This window comes from Hemiscyllium ocellatum, chromosome 31 (genome assembly GCF_020745735.1).
Source record: "Hemiscyllium ocellatum isolate sHemOce1 chromosome 31, sHemOce1.pat.X.cur, whole genome shotgun sequence".
In the NCBI taxonomy this organism is placed as follows: domain Eukaryota; kingdom Metazoa; phylum Chordata; class Chondrichthyes; order Orectolobiformes; family Hemiscylliidae; genus Hemiscyllium; species Hemiscyllium ocellatum.
This window is the reverse complement of record NC_083431.1, coordinates 15,302,644-15,324,445: the sequence shown is the minus strand read 5'-3', so window position 1 is coordinate 15,324,445 and position 21,802 is coordinate 15,302,644. Positions and strand designations below refer to the sequence as shown.

General features: G+C 43.2%; 1 protein-coding gene across 1 annotated transcript in view; it reads left to right on the top strand.

Annotated features, from left to right (window-relative positions):
* ccdc92ba (coiled-coil domain containing 92Ba) overlaps nt 1–21,329 on the top strand; it is an 84,167-nt gene extending 62,838 nt beyond the window's left edge. The window contains exon 4 of the mRNA XM_060848319.1: nt 17,586–21,329. Coding sequence (XP_060704302.1) covers nt 17,586–18,316 — 731 coding nt within the window. The 3' untranslated portion in view covers nt 18,317–21,329. The remainder of the gene's footprint in view (nt 1–17,585) is intronic.
* Nucleotides 21,330–21,802: the final 473 nt, after the last annotated feature.

Below are 21,802 nucleotides of genomic sequence, written 5' to 3'. Positions count from 1 at the left end.
AAGTGATATGTGGAAGTGATATGTGTGTGGGAGGGGGGGGTGGAGTGAATTCATGGCTGTTCAGTAAGCGACGTCCAGTGAGAATTAGGGAATGACCTCTGACCTCCCAATGAAAGTTTGAATGTTACGGAATTCGGTTCCATTCCAGCTCCAGAGACTTGAACTTGAAGATCTAGACTGATGTTCCAATGCAGTACAGAGGGAGTGCTGCACTGTCAGAAACCTGTTATCATTTAGGTGAGGCATTAAACCGTGATGCCACTTGCCTTCTCAGGTGGATGTAAAAGATCCTATGGCACTATCGCAAAAAGGAATTGTCTGCTGTGCCTTGGCCAATATTTACCTCCCAGTCAACATTGTATTGGGTCATTGTTAAATGACTGTTTGAGATGGCTTCTTGTGGTCAAATTGGCTGCTGTGTTTTTCTAACTCTGCATTGGAAGTACATCATAGATGTTTAGCAGTTTGTGAGACATCATAAAATTTGGAAAGGTGCAATATAAATGCAAGACGTTTCCTTTTCCATGTTCCAACAGTCTGCCAGTTGGACTTTAAGTTAAACAGCTGTTGGGATCGCAGTTATTATCCACGTCAGACTCCAGGTCAGGAATTTTTATTTGTATCAGGATCGTATTTTTATTTGTTTTCGTTTTAGTAAAGTAGTCCCTCACTGAAACATAAGCACACAATGCTATAGGTTTTGCTTTAACAATAAAACAGAAGTTTATTACATAAGAAGGGTAAATAAAATAGAACACTCCAAACTGTCTACTGAAAATACTAACTGAAAGATTTTTAAACGTGAAAAAAGTATAATTCCATTACTCCCAGAATACACTCTAAATTGAAACGGTAAAGGTTTTTGTACAGTATCCTAAATAATGTTGGTAAGACATCAAAACATCACTCATAGACACTAGACTATGGTAAAAGCATCATATCTACCTGTGACTTCAACTTTTAAACTGAAATGCAGATGGCTTCTTTCTGAAGCTGTTAGATATTTGAGTTTTGATGTACTCAGCTTTCAGGTTTTTATCGCAACACGTCTGGCCTGGGATCTTTTTATTCACTCATGGGATGTGGTATTGCAGGCTGGCCAGTATTTATTGCCTATCCCTAGTTGCCCTTGAGGTTGTGGTGGTGAGCTGCCATCTTGAATCGCTGTAGTCTACGTGCTAGAAGTTGATCCACAGTATGTTACAGAGAGAAATTCAGGATTTTGACCCAGTGACAGTGAAGGAACTGCAATGTATTTCCAAGTCAGAAGTTGCTACCTGAGGAGCTTTGAATTCCTGCAGTGCATCCTGTAGATAGAATACACTGCTGCTACTTAGCGATGGTGATGGAGGGTGTGGATGCTTGTGGATATGATACCAATCAAGCGGGCTGCTTTGACCTGGATGTTGTCAAGCTTCTTAAGTGGTGTTGGAGCTCCACCCATCCAGGCAGGTGGGGAGTATTCCATCACACTCCTGAAGTGTGCCTTGTAGATGGTGGACAGGCTTTGGGGAGGCAGGAGGTGAGTTACTCGCTGCAGTATTCTTAACCTCTGACTTGCTCTTGTAGCCACTGTGTTTATGTGGTGAGTCCAGTTGAGTTTCTGGTCAATGATAACCCCCAGGATATTGATAGTTGGGGGCAAATGCTGACATTTTTCAAGTGCAAATATTACTTGCCCCTTGTTAGCCCAAACCGGGATGTTATCCAGATCTTGTCGCATTTGAACATGGTCTACTTTGCTCTCTGGGGAGTCACAAATGATGCAGAACACTGTACAATCATAGATTCCCATTTCTGACCTTCTGATGGACCTCAGACACTAGCCCGAGAAACTCCTGCTGAGATGTCCTGGAGCTGAGATGACTGACCTCCAACAACCATGACCATCTTCATGTGTGCCAGTTATGACTCCAACCAGGGAGAATTTGCCGCCTGATACCCATTGCTTCCAGTATTGCTGGGGCCCCTTGATGCCACACTTGGTCAAATGCAGCCTTGATGTCCAGGGCTGTCACTCTTACCTCACCTCTCACCTTTGTCCATGTTTGGACCAAAGTCATAATGAGGTCAGGAGCTGAGTGGCTTTGATGGATCCCAAACTGGGCATCACTATGCAGGTTATTACTGAGCAGGTGCTGCCTGATAGCACTGTTGATGACACCTTCCATTACTTTACTGATGATTGAGAGCAGACTGATAGGATGGTAGTTGGCAGGGTTGGAGTTGTCTTGCTTTCTGTGTATAGGACATACCTGGGCAATTTTCCACATTGTTGGTAGATGCCAGTGTTGTAATTGTAGTGGAACCACTTGGCAAGTTCTGGAGCACAAGTCTTGATTACTAATACTGGAATACTGTCATGATTAATAGCCATTGCAGTGGCCAGTACCTCCATACATCTCTTGATATCATGTGGAGTGAATTGAATTGGCTGAAGACTGGTATCTATGATGCTGGGGTCAACTGGAGGAGGCTGAGATGGATCATCCACTCAGCTCTTCTGGCTGAAGATTGTTGCAAATGATTCAGCCTTATCTTTTGCACCAACATGCTGGGCTCTTCCATCATTGAGGATGGGGATATTTGTGGAAATGACTCCTCTATTGAGTTGTTTAATTATCCACCACCAGTCAGGCAGGACTGCAGAGTTTAGATCTTATCTGTAGGTTGTGGGAATCATTTAGCTTTGTCTATCAGTTGCTGTTTGGAATGCAAGTAGTCCTGGTTTGGTAGCTTCACCAGGTTGACACCTCTTTTTCAGTTATGCCTGGGTCTGCATCTGGCATACCCTCCTGTACTCTACAAAGAACCAGGATTGATAGCCTGGCTTGATGGTAGCGATTGAGATGGGGATATGTCAGGCCATGAGGTTATAGATTGTGTTGGAGTACAATTCAGCTGCTGCTGATGGCCCACAGCACCTCATTATGACTTGCTACATCCTTTCAAAGTCTGTCCCAATTAGCACAGTGACAATGCCACAATGGAGGGTATTCTTAATGTGGAGGTTGGACTTTGTCTCCATGAGAACTGTGTGGTGGTCATTCTTACCAAAGCATCTGCAGCCAGCAGATTGGTAAGGGTGAGCTCAAGTTTTTTTTCTCTTGCTTCCTTCACCACCTGCCACAGACCCAGTCTGGCAGCTACACCTTTAGGACCCAACCGGCTTGATCAGTGGTGCTGCTGCTGAGCCACTCTTGATGATGGACATTCTTTGGAACTCATTGCCACAGATGGCTGTAGAGGTCATGTCAATGAGTGTATTTAAGACAGAGATAGGTTTTTGATTAGTAACAGGATCAAGGGTTATGGGGCGAAGGTGGGAGAATGGGGTTGAGATACATATTAACCATGATTGGATGATGGAGCAAATTTGATGGGCTCTATGGCCTAATTTTGCTCATGTATCTTATGGTTTATCTCAGTGCAGCCAAAGAAGTACAATTGGCTATTCACTTCCACAGTGTGTTTTTGTTTAAGTCATCAAGGACAGAGATTGTGCCCTTTAGGGAATGAAACTGCCATCCTTACCTGGTGTGGCCTACATGTGAGTCTCGACCCACAGATGAGCAATAAATACTGGCCTAGCCAGTGATGCCCAGGTCCTATAAATGAATAAAAAACACTGTCCCATAATCACAGCTTCTGAGTAAGGGAGAAAGAATCATTAACATAAGAGAGGCAATGCGTGAAGTTTTTTTTAGTTGCAGAGTTTCTGGGTGAGGGACTAGCACAGTATCATTACTATAGAGCAGTAATTCCCAAACAATTTCCCACTGTGAGCCCAGTTAGAGGCTTGAAAATTGTTATGAGTCTTCAGTGAGGGCTGTAAAGGTGTGCATCTCTGTCAGAGGCCCATAGCTGCTATTGCTGACTCTGAGCTCACTACCCGAAAATGGCAGCTCCTGGGGTTCCTGACCCCCCAGTTTATCTTAGAATGAGCTTTACGGTCACATGTACTCAAACGAGGACAATGAAAAGTTTACAAGTCCTCACTTACAGTGCTATCTTAGATATAAGACCCAGATGTAGATTCTTAAGTATAAATTCTTAGGGAAGAAGAAAATTAGAAAAATAAAAGAAATAAAATGTTCAGGATTAAGGAACATAGGAATAAATTAGAAAAATAGAGAAACAAAATGTTCGGAATAACAGACCTTCCAACCCAGTCCAAGCTGGCACCTGGCCTCTAGACTGCATCGGGCCTTGACTCCAGACCACTTCGGAATCATCTCAAAGCTGGAAGTCCGCGCTGAGGCTATGCTGGACTGAAGGATCACTGAGCTAGGCCACCAACTCTGCCATGTCAACTTGGGAAGCCCTGGCATGGAGAGTTCTCTGATCACGGTGTGCTATTTTCTTACCTTCACTTCCCATCTATACAGATTTGAGAGTTTTCTGTCTGACCTTGTTAGTAAGTGTGCTCCGTTCATAACTGCAGCGAAGGCAAAGGTCAGGAGCATAAACAAAGTGGGTCACTGGAGGACTTTGTTGACTCAGATGCATTTGTAGAAAAAAACGAATACGTGCCCAAAGAGCTTTTGTGTAGTGAACTAGTCATGCCTCTCCTAGTGTAGGATGCTGGAATCGAGACCCACTGTTCTCCAAGTTATCACAACACATTTTAATCATTTTATAATCATGTACAAAATTCCCCACCTTACCTGTCTTTTCACCACAAAGTTAACAGAAAAGAAGAATATGTTTCGGTACTTAACAAATCTTACAAATTATTACAAATAAATAGGTTCTGGCTGCTGGTGAAAAACTATGAACTATCAAATGTAAGTCTACTAGTAAAACTCAAAATCCTTGTAAACATCTCCTACACATACAGACAGACAAAAAAGAAATGGTGTTATGGGTGAAGGGAAAAACTGGAAAGGCTGTTCAATTAGATCATCCTTGTGCTGGTCAGGACTTCTGTTCGTCAGTCTCTCTCCAATTGTTTTTCATTTGTTTGCAGAATCATAAATTATAAAGTCTCTGATTTATTGATTAAAAGCTACAGCTTACTGCACCTGGTCAGGGAAAATAAACTGGCTTTCTTCAGACTTTGTGTTTCTTAATTGCAGAGAAAAGGACATCACCTTCTTTTCCAATAATTCAAAGACTACTGGCTATATTGTTCCTACCCACAAGCTGTTCAGCTACTAGGAGCCAATCATATGGTTGTTGGCAGGCAGAGGCCTTTATCATTGGTCTACAAATAGTGACCTGTTGTCAATCAGCTACTTGTTGCTACCAGAATCTTACTTTGTAAGCATCCCCTGGAGCCAGTGCATCTTGACTAACAGTGTGTGCCAGTATGTTGCTTTTACAAAACATAGCAATCGCTTCCACAAGCCTTGGTTTTTAAAGTCATCTTTTCCCCGTTTCAGTTCACAATGAAAAATACAGAAATTGAAAATATGCCATCTTTACATAGTCAAGGTATAAAACTTCAAGGAACTTCAACTTTGGAGTACTGGGATTTGAACCTGGGTCTCCAGGCTCAGAAGTAGGGACACTACCACTGTGTCACAGCAGCCCTCAGAGTTGAAATCTGAGGAAGAGGTCAGCAGCATTAACCGATATGGGGATTGAAACCGTGACCTTGGCATTATTAGCACCACACGTTAACCATTTAAGTTTACCAGCCACTAGCATCACTAGGAAAGTCAGACATTAAGGAACCATGGTGGTTGAGCTCTTTGTTACCAGCAGTCATTAATCCCTATGTTTCCTCATTAATAAGCATGACACTTCAAAAGGGGAATTAGAAACTGAAATTAGATTCCTGAGATCAATTAATTCACTTTAACTTCTGTTAGTTCACTAATTGCTTGTAGATTAATGCGAGTTCAGAAAAGCATATTTGGGTAGAGCCAGCAGAACCTTAATTCATAAGGCATTGTAGTTCATTACATTCGAGGCAGGAAACTGTAGTTACAGTGTGCCCTGTTCCTCCTCTGTCATTACTAACAGCTTTCATTCATTTCCATAACATCAGAGCGTGTGACATTATGGCATCGAAGCAGATTAAAAGTGAACTCCTCCTTATTTGGTGAAGGTCTTTAAAAAGATATTCACCAATTCACAGTTCTGAAGCATTGCGCTCCTGGCTGTGTGTTACTATGACAATCGCTTTTTTTAAACAAATAAAAATCTGCAACTTTGTTGACCTCCTGTCAAAGCCCTTGCCAATCAATTAAGCTTTCTGCATTCACTCACGGGATGTGGGTATCACTGGCTAGGCCAGCATTTATTGCCCATCCCTAATTGCCCTGTATAGTGTATGAACCATTACAGACCTTGTGGTGTAGGGATACAAACGATGCTGTTAGGATGACAAATCCAGGATTTTGACTGAGTGACGCTGAAGGAACAGCAATTATATTTTCAAATCAGGATGGGGAGTGGCTTGGAGGGGAACTTGCAGGTACTGATGTTCCTATGTATGTGCTGTCCTTCTGATTCTAGATGGTAGATGTTGTGGATTTGGAATATGCTGTCAGAGGAACCATGATGAGATGCTACAGTGCATTTTGTAGATGGTACAGACTTCTGGCATGGTGCATTGGTGGTAAAGGCAGTGAATGTTGAAGGTGGTGTATGGGATACTAATCAAGCAGACTGCTTCATCCTGGATGGTATCAAGCTCCTTGAATGTTATTGGAGCCACCCTAATCCAGGCAAGTGGGGAGATTCCAAAACACTCCTGATTTGCATATTCTAGAGGGTAAGCAGATTTTGAGGCAACAGGAGATGACTGGCCTCTTACCATATTTATAGCCACAGTGTTGTGGTTCTGTTCGCCGAGCTGGAAGTTTTTGTTGCAAACGTTTCGTCCCCTGGCTAGGTGACATCATCAGTGCTTTGGAGCCTCCTGCGAAGCGCTTCTTTGATGTTTCTTCCGGTATTTATAGTGTGGCTACTAGGGATAGCTGGTCGTGTCGTTTCGTGGCTAGTTGATGTTCATGTATGCGGATTGTTAACTGTCTTCCTGTTTGTCCTATATAGTGTTTTGTGCAGTCCTTGCGTGGTATTTTGCAATGAGCAAAACTAATGTAGACCAGCTATCCCTAGTAGCCACACACGCAGACAACAAGCAACATGAATTCGACTGGGACAACACTACTATCATAGGGCAAGCCAGACAGAGAACAGCCAGGGAATTCCTAGAGGCATGGTATTCATCCACAAACTCCATCAACAAACACATCGACCTGGACCCAATATACCAACCGCTACAGTGGACAGCTGAAACTGACAACCGGAAGCGGCAAGGACAGACCACTATAAATACCGGAAGAAACATCAAAGAAGCGCTTCGCAGGAGGCTCCAAAGCACTGATGACATCGCCTAGCCAGGGGACGAAACGTTTGCAACAAAAACTTCCAGCTCGGCGAACAGAACCACAACAACGAGCACCCGAGCTACAAATCTTCGCACAAACTTTGAATTATAGCCACAGTATTTTTATGGCTGCTCAGTTCAGTTTTTGATCAAGTGATATGCCACAGGTCATTAATAGTATGGGATTCTTCAATGGTAATGTCACGGAGAGAGTACTTGTTAAAGTATGGTCAGTGTTGCAATATAATCTAGGAATTTTCCTGTGTAACATGACCCCCAACACTACATGCCACTCATCTCCCTCTTACTTACAGCATGGCCATTTCCATCTGCCTCTGAGTGTCAGTTCACATGTTTCAATTTCAGTAGTGTCAATTTAAATTTAATTTATTCAGCATTTTACCAGTCATATAATTTATTCTGTAATCTAAATGGCGCCAGAATATGATGATACTATACACCTATCACAAGTGACAATGTTAAATAAATCTAGATTTTAGAATAAAGGACTGAGGATTGAAGTATTTTGTTGATTTGATTTATATAAGTTGGCTGCATGGGGTATTGGCCTGTAAGATTAGTTGCAAACCTGACAGCCAAAGAGATGAATGATAACCAGCCAAGTCCAGGCTTCTCTTATCTTTGATTCAAGTGGTGAGGATGGTACACAGTCTTCAGAGGAATATAGCAGGGGCCAAACAAGTGCAAGAGGGGACATAATGTGAGAAATTGTGATGTTACGCACTTTGAAAGAAAGTATAGAGGAGGTGAATATTGTAGAAATGGAAAAAGACTATAGGAAGCTATGGAACAGAGGGGTTTAGGAGTCCTTGTGCATAAATCAGAGAAAGCTAGCAGTTGAGTAGGGAATAGGGAAAGCAAATGGACTGCTGGCATTGAGGGGTGGGACCACACTATCAGAAAAGTATGAACAGTTCTGGTCCCCTGCAACCTTCCAGAATAGGTTTAATAGGTTAATCCCATGTATGGAGGGATTTTCCTGAGGAGATGAAGAGTGGGCTGAATTTGTTTAGAATTAGAGCGTGGAAGAATGAGGCGCAACCCCAATGAAATGATTCTTATGGGGCTTTGCACAATAAATGCAGAGAGGTTGTTTCCCCTTGTGGTAAAGTCTACGACCAGAAGGAATAATTTCAGAGTATAGGTCATTCTGCTATAACGCACGTTTCATCGGTGTGAATCGGCTATAATACGATTGACGAATTGTCGACGTTGTTTGGATATGTGAACCTTCTACTGAACAGGCATAACAGTTTTCTATTAGCAATCTGCTATGGCTGTTTTCCATAGTGCGTTATTCTAATGTGCCAGGTTGCAGAGGAACACAACTATCTCGCTATAGCAGATTGACCTGTAAGCAGTGGCACGGTGGCACAGTGGTTAGCACTGCTGCCTCACAGCGCCAGAGACCCGGGTTCAATTCCCGACTCAGGCGACTGACTGTGTGGAGTTTGCACATTCTCCCCGTGTCTGCGTGGGTTTCCTCCGGGTGCTCCGGTTTCCTCCCACAGTCCAAAGATGTGCGGGTCAGGTGAATTGGCCATGCTAAATTGCCCGTAGTGTTAGGTAAGGGGTAAATGTAGGGGTATGGGTGGGTTTCGCTTCGGCGGGTCGGTGTGGACTTGTTGGGCCGAAGGGCCTGTTTCCACACTGTAAGTCTAATCTAATCAGTTGTCCATTTATGACAGAGAGGAGGAGGAATTTCTTCTCTTAGAGGGGAGTGAATCCATGGAATTTATTACTGCAAAGAACTGCAAGGGCTGGATTGTTAAGTATATTCAAGGCTGAGGTAGACAGATTTTTAATTATTAAGGGAATCCTGGGTAATAGGGGAAAAAGCAGTAAATGAGGATCAACAGAAGAGCAGAGTCGAAGAGCCAAATGGCCTACTTCTGCTTCTATATCTTATGATTTTGCTAATTTGGAATGTGTTTCCAGATAATGACATAGAATCCTTGTTTTATGCTTAATATACAAGAACATCATAATATGATAAAGAAGAGATGGAGTAGACCATTTGAACTTTTTAAATCTGTTCAATATGACCTTTTCCCTCAATTGTACCTCCTTGCACTTCCCCCAAATCTTGTAGTTCCTGAAATGCTATTGAACTGTGTCTTGATATCATAGTTACCGAGTACATTTGGGGGTGAAAAAGTCAAAAGATTCACAATCTTTTAGGAAAAATATTTTTTCTCACCTCAGTCCATTCTGTTGAGACTGTGAGCCAATGTTCTAGGTTCTACAGGCAGGGGAACCATCTTTTCTGTATCGTCCTGTCAAGTGTTAGGAAGTTTGTGTTAATCCGATCAAAAGACCATGAAGCAATCGTTCGTGTACTTGTTCAGAATGCAAATTAGAAACATTATTGATGGTTTTTGTCCCACACTAGTCCATATCTCAGCCTAGAACTCATGTCCCAGGACAGGCGTTCTATCAACTGTATAACCAAGACGCTAGTATTGGGGCCACGCTACTCAGTTGGGTGTCTGGGCCAAGAGCAACACTCGGCTCCATGATGATGGTCCCTGCCCCTACCTCAGCCTTTACCTATCCCTACCCAGAAACCCTCAGCTATTATGTGACCATTTCCAGTCTTGCCTTTGGCCAGCCATTTTTGAGCTGTGCATTAGATTTTCAGTTTCTCCCTCATATATCGTTTGTCACATTGACAAAAACATTTTCAAATCCCACAAATCCTAAAATAATCTAACAGTAAACAAAATGCAGATGAGACTAAAAGCACAATACTGCAAATGCTGAAGATCTGAAGTAATAACAGGAAGTGCTGGAGAAACTCAGCAGGCCTGGTAGCGTCTGTTGTTACGGATTAGACCAAACCCCCTCAAAATATTCAGAGAATAGTCTAGACCCTAACCTTTTCTTATTTTAATAGTGTGGGAAAAGATCTGCCACCCTGCCTACCCATAGCAGGCCCACACAGAACATCGGAAAGCAAACTTGGCCAAACTATACCAGAAACGCCCGGAATGCCTCAGCAGTGAGCAAACAGGCTGACAAGTGAAACTTGACAGCACTCGCAGACAAGGGAATACACTTCCCAAAACACACTAACTATACCCGGTCAACACAGCTGTCCCAAAGCCCCAAGGACTGTCTCATAACCCAGCAATACCAAAGCCCCACAAAGAACAGGTCAGATGGAGAGGCACTACCAAGGACCTTGCTCCCAGGACAGGAACAATGGAGAGACATTCTCACCTACCTGCAAAGAGCTGGAATCTCCTGCTCCCATTGATACTGTCAGGATGTTGTAATGTATCGACAATCGGGACATTCTTCTGACAACTGTTTTTCAATTATCATCGTTGTAATTGGATTATTCAATTTCCAAGTACATTGTATCTTTCCCCATTTTAATTAACCTTATTGTACAAGATTCCTATAAAACCTGACTTCATCCTTAGCTTGAGGAAGAAAACCCTTGATCTACTTGTACAGTTCTACCTATCTTCCTTTCCACCTATCTACTCCACCCTCCTCTCTGACCTATCACCTCCATCCCCACCCCCATTCACCTATTGTACTCTGTGCTACTTTCTCCCCACCCCCTCCCATTTATCTCTCCACTCTGCAGGCACACTACCTCTATTCCTGATGAAGGGCTTTTGCCCAAAACATCGATTTTCCTGCTCCTCGGATGCTACCTGACCTGCTGTGCTTTTTCAGCACCACTCTAATCTAGACTCTGGTTTCCAGCATCTACAGTCCTTGTTTTTACCTAGTTCTGTGACAGCCTAGTCAATTTCCCTTACAGCAATATGGCTTGTAATAAACAGCTTGTCAATTTCACCCGATCTGGTTTGTATGGTCTCTACTTTATTGGGCTAATTTCTCTAACCAAATAGAGTCATAGTGATATACTGCACGGAAACAAACCTTTCGGTCCAACTCATCTTTGCCGACCAGATATCCTAAATTAATCTAGTCCCATTTGAAAGGTGTTGCATTTCAGCTGCTATTCAATTGGTCAAACAACCAGATTTAAAGCAAAACACACTTTATTTATCATCTATAGTTAAAATACAACAAAAGAAAGAGGAATGGTAATAGCTTAACTGTACTGAAAAATGTAACAGAATAATAGAGACACTAACTGTTACTAATCAACTGTTCCTATATAGCAACATTACATAAACACACCCTTGCAAAAGGCAAATTCAGAAAATAGATTGTCTCACATGCAACCTCAATAGTCCTGGACAAAAAAGAAATCGAGAAAATTCTGAAAGAGTGAAGCAGCTTCCAAACCCACTGAGACCCCAACAACAATTTCTGAAAGCTAAGACTAAAAATCCTAGTTCTGTTGGTGCTTGACCACACCTATTCAGGCTACTTCTATTGTTCCAACTTGAAAAGAAAATCCCAGGCTTCACCAGCTGTTTAATTCGTGGTTCTGATAGATGGGTCAGCACCTCTGCCTTAAAACCTCTCTTTAAAAATAAAGGACATCATAATCTCTTAAAGCCATTGTATTGCCACACTGTGGAGAGAGAAAGAGTTAATGTTTTGAGTCCAATATGATGCTTCCTTGGAACTGAAAAAGTGATGGGTATATTACTGTAAAACAAAAAGGAGAGGAGAAAGTGGAACAGATAGAACATAGAACATTACAGCGCAGTACAGGCCCTTCGGCCCTCGATGTTGTGCCGCGCTGTCATACTAATCTGAAGCCATCCCACCTACACTATTCCATGTATGTCCATATGCCCGTCCAATGACGACTTAAATGCACTTAAACTTGGCGAATCTACTACCGTTGCAGGCAAAGCAGTCCATACCCTTACTACTCTCTGTGTAAAGAAACGACCTCTGACATCTGTCTTATACCTATTTCCCCTCACTTTAAAGTTGTCCCCTCGTGTTTGCCGTCCTCATACTTGGAAAAAGGCTCTCCCTGTCCACCCTATCTAACCCTCTGATTATCTTGTGACTTTTTTTAAATTAGAGGGTTGTGGGTATCTGGAAAACACTGCCTGAAAAGATGGTAGAGGTGGGAACCTCAAAGAAGATTTATGATGAACAGTTGAAACACCGTAGCATTCAAAGCAAAAGACAAGTGCTGGAAAATGGGAAAAAATGTATAGATGCTTGATGGCTGACATGAACATGATGGGCCAAAGAGTTTCTTTCCATGCTATAAAAACTGAGTCTCTGACTCTAAATGTAGCCCAGAGTGACCGGCAAAGAGAGTGTCAATGATAGTGCTGTCTAACATGTAATGCCAATGGTGATTGAGGTGACCAATACTTTGCCACAGCCAACAACAAGTTTGAACAACCTCAATCCAGTTCCCAGCCCAAAGTTTGATAATATCACTTTAGTATAGGAGAACTAGCAGAGAAAATGTTTTCAAAAGAATATACTGATGCAATGAATTGGATGTTCTTGTTTATTTGTGGTTCAAAGACATTGTTATGACATGGAGACAGACAGCTGAACCAAACCAGTCTCTCTAGCTCTGTATTCACAACACATTAAAATGAAATAACATCCAAAAGAACTGCAGATGCTGTAATTCAGAAACAAAACCAAAAATTGCTGCAAGGTCTGAGCAGGTCTGGTCGCACCTGTGAAGAGAAATCGAAGTAAACGTCTCCGGTCCGGTGACCCTTCCACAGAACTGAGCTTTTCCAGCAATTCCTGTTTTTGTTTGTGACAGTAAAATTAAAACCCCTAAAGGTCCTCAAAATTTATTAGGAACCACTGGAACCAGACTTTTAAATAATCAAACTCAGACTTTGCAAATAATCAATTCTCAACGCTGTTTTGTATCTTAAACAGAAGATTTAGCAATTTGTTAATGATATAATAACTTCAGCAGAGCAAAAATTAAATAACAAAGTAAACCATTTGGTCTATACATCAAACTCCAAAAAAACCTCCATTTTCACATCCTGTGAATTTTTTAAAATGGGTGGGATGAGAAAAATAACACAAAAACAGAGAAAATAGTAGGTGGAGGCCATTCAGCTCTTTGAGCCTGCTCTGCCATTCATAATGATCACTCCGTACCCTGTTCTCACTTTCTCCCTGTTCCCTTTGATCTCTTTAGCCCTCAGAACAACATCTAACTCCTTCTTGAAAACAGTCAATGTTTTGGTCTCAACCACATCCTGTGACGGAGAATTCCACAGGCTCCCCACAATTGGAAAGTCTGTGATGGAGTAGAAAGTGGGAGAGATGAAATGGCAAAAAGAATCCGGAGGTGTGGGGCTAAAGCGTGCAGTAAACATATGTTCAAAAGTACAAATTAGGTCTAGGAGTAGGCCATTTGGTCCTTTCAGCCTGTGCTATTATTAAATAAGAACATGGCTGATCTGACTGTGGCCTTAACTCCACTTTCTGCCTACTGTCAATAATATTGACTCTCTTGGTGTTCGGGAGTGCACCTACCGCGACCTCATGAATTCTCCAATGAACTGCCTTCCACTATTTTCTGGGGAAATGAGTTCGAAAGACACTCAACCCACTGAGACAAAAAAAAATTACCTCATCTCTGTCTTAAAGGGGAGAATTTTTAGTTTTAAACTGTATAGTTAAAAAAAAAAGTTAAAAGCAAAATACTGGATTCTGGTGACTTGAAGTAAGGTAAACAAAGTTCTGGAGAAACTCAGCAGATCTGTTGCGTGAGAGTTACTGTTTTGAGTCGCTTGCGACTCTTACTCAGGACTAAAAAGAAACAACTAGATGTGTCCAGAGGAGCAGTGAATGGCACAATCATGAACAGTAATTGCTTGAAACCAAACAATAAGAGAAAGAGAGAAAAGAAACTAAAGTAACAAAAAAAACTTAAAATGCGAGCAGAGTTACAGTGTAAAATTGTTGAACTCAGTTAAGTACTTCAGATGGGTCAGTTTTTGTCCAGTGTGTGCAGGAGGATTTCCTCACACAATATATAAGTAGACCAACAAGAGTAGAGGCAACATTGGATTTGGTACTAGGTAATGAACCAGATCAAGTGTTAGATTTGGAGGTGGATGAGCACTTTGGTGATAGTGATCACAATTCAGTTACATCTACTTTAGCGATGGAAAGGGATAGGTATATATGTACAGCAAGAGTTGTAGCTGGGGGAACGGCAATTATGATTAAGTAAGATTTAGGATGAGGAAGGCAACTACAGGGGTTGGGCTAACAATTGAAATGTTCTCGTTCACGGAACAGCTACTGCGTGTCCTTGATGAGTATGTACCTATCAGGCAGAGAGGAAGTAGTCCAGCGAGGGAGCCATGGTTTACTAAAAAAGTTAAATCTCTTGTCAGGAGTAAGAAGGCGGCTTATGTAAAGATGAAACGTGAAGGCTCAGGGTGCTTGAGAGGTACAAGCTAGACAGGAAAGACCTAAAGAGAGAGCTAAGAAGAGCCGGAGGGGATATGAAAAGTCTTTGTCAGGTAGAATCAAGGAAAATCCTAAAGCTTTTTAGATTAGATTACTGTGGCCCAACAAGTCCACACTGACCTGCCGAAGCGCAACCCACCCATACCCCTACATTTACCCCCTACCTAACACTAGGGGCAATTTAGCATGGACAATTCACTTGACCCACACATCTTTGGACTGTGGGAGGAAACCGAAGCACCCGGAGGAAACCCACGCAGACACTGGGAGAACGTGCAAACTCCACACAGTCAGTCGCCTGAGGCGGGAATTGAACCCGGATCTCTGGCGCTGTGAGGCAGCAGTGCTAGCCACTGTGCCACCGTGCACTTTCTATAGGGATGTCAGGAATAAAAGAATGATTAGAGTAAGATTAGGATCAGTCAAGGATAGTAGTGGTAAGTTGTGAGTGGAGTCTGAGGAGATAGAAGCACTAAATGAATATTTTTCAAAAGTATTCACAATGGAAAATGACAACATTGTTGAGAATACTGAGATACAATTTATTAGGCTAGGTGGGATTGAGATTAATAAGGAGGAGATGTTAGCAATTCTGGAAAGTGTGAAAATAGATAAGTCCTCTGGGGCAGATGGGCTTTATCCTAGGATTCTTTGTTAAGCTAGGGAGGAGATTGCAGAACCTTTAGCTTGGATCTTTATGTCATCATTGTCTACATAAATAGTGCCAGAAGACTGGAGTATAGCAAATGTTGTCCCCTTGTTCAAAAAGAGGAAACCTTCCTTCGGTTGTAGATAAAGTGTTGGAAAGGATTATAAGACATGATAGGATTTATTATCATCTAGAAAGGAATAATTTGATTAGGGATAGTCACACAGTTTTGTGAAGGGTAGGTTTGTACCCACAAACTTTATCATGTTATTTGAGAAGGTGACCAAACAGGTGGATGAGGGTAAAGTGGTTGATGTGGTGCATATGGATTTCAATGAAGTGTTTGATAAGGTTCCACAAAGTAGGTTATTGCTGTGGGATTGAGGGTGATTTTTCCTGTTTTGGATCAGAAATTGGCTAGGTGAAAGAAGACAGTGTGTGGTTGATGGGAAATGTTCATCCTGGAATCCAGCTACGAGTGGTGTACCGCAAGGACGGTTTGGAGCCACTGCTATTTGTCATTTTTATAAACGACCTGGATGAGTTAGTAAATTTACTAATGACACAATGGCTGGTGGGGTTGTGGATAGTGCTGAAGGATGTTGCAGGTGACAGAGGGACATTGATAAGCTGCAGAACTGAGCTGAACAGTAGTAAAAGGAGTTTAATGCACAGGAATACAGAATACTGGACTAATGGTAAGACTCTTGGTAGTGTGGATGAGCAGAGATCTAGGTTTCCATGTGCATAGATCCCTGAAGATTGGCACCCAGGTTGATAGGGTCGTTAAGAAGGCGTATGGTGTGTTAGGTTTTATTGTTGAGTGACTGAGTTCCGGAGCCATGAGTTCATGTTGCAGCTGTACAAAACTCTGGTGCAGCCACACTTGGGAGTATTGCCTACAGTTCTGGTCACCGCATTATAGGAATGACATGCAGAGATTTACCAGGATGGTGTCAGGTATGGAGGGCAAGTCTTATGAGGAAAGACTGAGAGACTTGAGGTTGTTTCATTAGAGAGAAAGTTGAGAGGTGACTTAATAGAGACATAAAGATGATCAGAGGATTAGATACGGTGAACAGTGAGACCCTTTTTCATCAGGTGTGATGGCTAGCTTTAAATTGCAGGGCGATAGATAGAGGACAGATATCAAAGTAATTTCTTTACTCAGAATAGTAAGGGTATGGAATGCCCTGCCTGCAACAGTAGAACTCACCAACTTTAAGGGCACTTAAATAGTAATTAGATAAATGTATGGATCATAACGGAATAGTGTAAGTTAGATGGTTCACAAGTTGGTGCAACATTGAGGACCAAAGGGCCTGTACTGCTCTGTATTGTTCTATAATTAGATTAGATTCCCTACAGTGTGGAAACAGGTCCTTCGGCCCAACGAGTCCACACCGACTCTCTGAACAGTAACCCACCCAGACCCATTCCCCATATTTACCTCTGACTAATGCACCTAACTCTATGGACAATTTTAGCATTACCTATTCACCTAACCTGCACATCTTTGGGTTGTGGGAGGAAACCGGAGCACCCGGAGGAAACCCACGCAGACACGGGGAAAATGTGCAAACTCCACACAGATAGCCACCCAAGGTTGGAATCAAACGCGGGTCACTGGCACTGTGAGGCAGCAGTGGTAGCCACTGTGAGGCAGCAGTGGTAGCCACTGTGAGGCAGCAGTGGTAGCCACTGTGAGGCAGCAGTGGTAGCCACTGTGAGGCAGCAGTGCTAGCCACTGTGCCACCCATAAGTTCAAGGTTGAGCTTAGTCTGTTGTAAGGTGCCAAAGGATGAGGTGTTGGTCCTTCTATTGGTTTATTATGCCACCATTTGTGGTAGGAAGTGAGGTCTGCAGATGCTGGAGATCAGAGCTGAAAATGTGTTGCTGGAAGAGTGCAGCAGGTCAGGCAGCATCCAAGGAACAGGAAATTCGATGTTTCGGGCATAAGCCCTTCTTCAGGAGAAGAAGGGATTATGCCAAAACGTCGAATTTCCTGTTCCTTGGATGCTGCCTGACATGCTGCGCTTTTCCAGCAACACATTTTCAGCTACCATTTGTGGTAGTGCAGGGGGTCAGGCTCCAAACAGAACAACTTTTCCCATTAGGCAATGGAGAGAGAGAGAGAGAGAGATACGTTTACTTGAACGGTGCCTGTCCGGGGTCCATTGGTGTGACCTGTGTTTCTCGTTGCCTTTGCAGAGGACTGTGAGCACCAGGAGGACTGTGGCCCCCTCGAGGCTGAGATCAGGCAGAAGGAGCTGCAGAACGCGGCGCTGAGGAAGGAACTCCGCCACAAGGAGGCGCTGATAGCGGCGCTGGAGGACAGCCTGCGGCGGAGGGAGCGGCTCTTCCTCGAGGAGCTCAAGAGACGGAGTCACAGGATGACCCTCCTGAACAGTGAACTGCAGAAGCAGTCGGAGACTGCGGCCCAGCTCGCATTCCAGTTGCACAGCGTCAAACAGAAGCTGAGTAACTCCAGGCAGGGCGGTCGGCCTTCGGACAAGCCCGCCGATAAAGCCATCCCGACGTCTCCGGTGTACACATCAGTCTCGCTGAGGCGGCACCATAAAGTCCACTCGAAAGTGACCGATAGAATCTGCACCGAGAGCCAGCAGAGGCGCCGGGCAGGACTGGACGAGCTCGACCCCATGCCCGACCCTGCGCTTTTCCTGCGGGCGAGGTGGCATCACGGCGGGCGGCAGAGCCAGGCAGGCGGCTCGGCGCCCGTCACTCACGAGTGCAGACTGGAGAGCGGCGGCCTCGCGCCTGCGCAGTCGCAGCCGCAGCCGCTCGTGCCCAGGACTGTGGCGGAGGGCGGCTCCAAGTGCTCGAACTTTCTGGGACCTCCCGCCGAGACAGAGATCCCCCTCACGGACGAGGAGAGCGCCGGCGAGGATCTGCAAAAGGCGCGGGAGAGCGTTCGGAAGTAGAGCACGGGGTTAACGATTAGAAGGAACTCGCTTTGATCACTCGCGTCTTTTCACACCCCGAAACGCGTTCGCATGCGATATTGGTCACCGTGCAGGCAAATGCAGCAGCCGCCTTGCACCGAGCGAGGCCCCGCACATAGCAACGGGGTGACCAATCACCTGCCGCTCCTCTCTCCTGCCATTCACTGAGGCTGCAGCCCCATCTACAACACCCCAAGCCGAGCTTCAGCCCCTGCGAATAACATTTTGGAAGAAACAGACTATTTAAGGTGAAGAATAGGCAAGATGAGCATAGGCAAGTAATATACAGAGCTTTCTTATTAATCTCAGGAACCTGAGCCTCTATTCAAACAAATCAGTGGGTGATCCAGCTGCTTAATAGTTTTTTTTTGAAACTGTTGTGTTTACCCAATCTCCTCAGTACAACAATTCGAGGCACAGACCCTGTATACCACACACACTGCAGGTTACCCTATTCCAAACATTGGCTTACTTTTTAAAACATAAATACAAGGCAATAAAGTAATCATGTGGAACTTAGAGACAGTCTCCAGCTCCAGAAAACAGCACACACACACTATCTTCATGACTTAACTGAGTCCTGTATGAACTCACCTAGTGTTGATTGACTATCGATAAAGTCTTAGAGGGATAAGGGGCCTACACTTTACCAGCAGAGAGTGCTAATTATCTCCCCTTGACATGCTTTAGTATTACCACAGCTGAATCCATGACGAACAACATCCTGGAAACCAAAAACTCAAATAAAAGCAAAATGCTACAGATGCAAATCTGAAGGTCCTGCAGAAGAGTGACATTAGACCCATAACATTAATCCTGCTTCTCTGTCCACAGATACTGCTTGACCTGCTGAGTTTCTCTACTTTTTCTGTTATTTATCCTGAGGGCTACCTTGGATCAGAAACTGGGCTGGCCATGTAAAGAGAATGTAAGGAACTGGACATTCTTCAGCAAGCAACCTAACTCCTGACTTCCCAGAAACTTTCCACCATCTTTAAGGCACAAGTCAGGAGTATAATGGAACATTCTTGGCTTAGTTGAATGAATGTAGTTCCATTAATGTTCAGAAGGATCAATACTATCCAGGACAAAAAGCTAATTCATTTGGCCATTCATTTCCTCTACCATGGAACTACAATGGCAGCAATTAGCCAAGGTTCCTCAAACAGCATAATCCAAACTAATGCCCTCTATCATCTCAAGGGCAACTAACATATGAGAACGCCACCACTTTAAAGTTCCTCTCTAAAGGGGAATTATGGTAATATCACTGGACCTGCTATCCAGAACCCAGGGGCATGGGTTCAAATCCAATGGCTGAAGGTGGTATTTGAATTTAGTAAAGGTCTGGAATAGCCAGCTGTAACCACTAGCGATTGTTGTAAAAACCTATCTGGTTCACTAATTTGGCAAGAGAAGGAAATCTGCTGCTTTTACTGAGTCTGGCCTATATGGGACTCCAAACCGACAGCAACGTGTTTGATTTTTTTTTCCCCAGCACCCATGTTATGTGTGTGCAGGTGTGAGACACAGTGAAAGACACAAGGTTCACGAATCTTTATTCAAATTTCCACCACCAGGAAGAAAGGAAACACCCGAGTTGCCAATAGACAATAGGTGCAGGAGTAGACCATTCTGCCCTTCGAGCCTGCACCACCATTCACTATGATCATGGCTGATCATCCTTAATCAGTATCCTGTTCCTGCCTTATCTCCATAACCCTTGATTCCACTAGCCTTGAGAGCTCTATCCAACTCTTTCTTAAATGAATCCAGAGACTGGGCCTCCACTGTCCTCTGGGGCAGAGCATTCCACACAGCCACCATTCTCTGGGTGAAGAAGTTTCTCCTCATCTTTGTCCTAAATGGTCTACCCCGTATTTTTAAGCTGTGTCCTCTGGCCAGTGACAAGCAGTGCCCTTCATATCAAAGGGCAATGCTGTGTGATCAAACAGTGAAGGGGAGGGCAGGGATTAAATCAAAATAGAGTTGGAGGGGGAAATAATACACTCCACTCCCTGCGGCGCCCACCTCTCCCTGAACAACTACAGGGTGTTATGTGTTTGATTCTTAACTGCCCTCTGGACATTAAGTGCTGGCTTAGCCAGTTGTGTGTACATCCTGTGAAGGTATAACATATGTCACATTCCGTGTTGGCTTGGAATTACTTAGCTAGCCCAACACTCTGAGTGAGATAAAATCCTGGAAGTCCCTTCCCAACAGTATTACCAGTATATGTGCATCACATACGTGTGTTGCAGCAACTCACCATTACTCTCTCAATGGCAGTTAAGATTAAGTCTTAATTGCTAGCCTAATCAGCAATGCTTGCATACTGGAAAAAAAAATAAAAAACATACATCCTATCCTTTCAAAGCTATGCAGCTTCTAATTAATCATGAGAGATTCAGAATTCTGGATATAAAGCACGCATTCAGCACATGCTGTGTAACCCCCTCACATTATTTCAGATGGAAAACAATGTTTAGCAATCATTGACTGCTTTTGGCCTAGACGACATGATTTACAAAAAATTCTCACCCTTCACAAATAACGATTTGGTGCTAGTTACTGACCAATGATTAGATGATATGAGCTTGAAAGGACCCTTAGTAGCAAACTGAAGCAGAGAAAACAGCCCTGCTGTTAGAATGAATCGAACTCACTCGAGTCAATGACTCAAAAAGATTGTAAATAATAAAACAAATTCACATTTTCTTATAACCTGACAAAATATTATTTCACATTTACTTCAAGAAAGATTTGCATCTATATGTCACCATTCATATCTCCAGGAAACTCCAATGTCATGTCGGAAATGTGTCAGCTGTTTTGAGCACTGCACGCTTCCACAGCAAAGTGACAATGATCAAATCGTCTGTTTTCGCATTGTGGAGTACGGAACAAATATTGGCCTGAGCATCAAAGATACTTTCCCTACTCTTCTTCAAAACAAAACTACAGGTCTTTTTTATTCACCTCCAAGGGCAAATGGGATCTTGGTTTGTCAGCTATCTTCAGTGCTGTAAAGGAGTATCAGGCTCTTTGGCTAAGACTCCTGGGGTGGGATCTGAATTCTCAACTTTCTGAATCAGGGGTGAAAGCACAGTTCACTGCGCTAAAGTGATTGAAATAACTAAACAAGTCAGAAAACACTTAATTTATCACATTAATCCTGTATTATGTTCAAACATATACATTATTCATAAAAGTCATGAAGCAAAATCATTGCAAAAATACTTCAACTGGAATATTACATAATTTGCAAGAAAATTCAACACACCCCAAGGCAACATGTTCCACTTAATTTGACTGTAACGGTCTTAATATTGACAAAATGCATGCTATGTCAGGTATACAGCCTGCAGGCAAAACATTTCAAGTTGAAATGAACAGAAAGTGCAATAAATATGTTCCCTATACAACACATTTCACCGAGGTACATTTTAAATGCTCACAATTTAC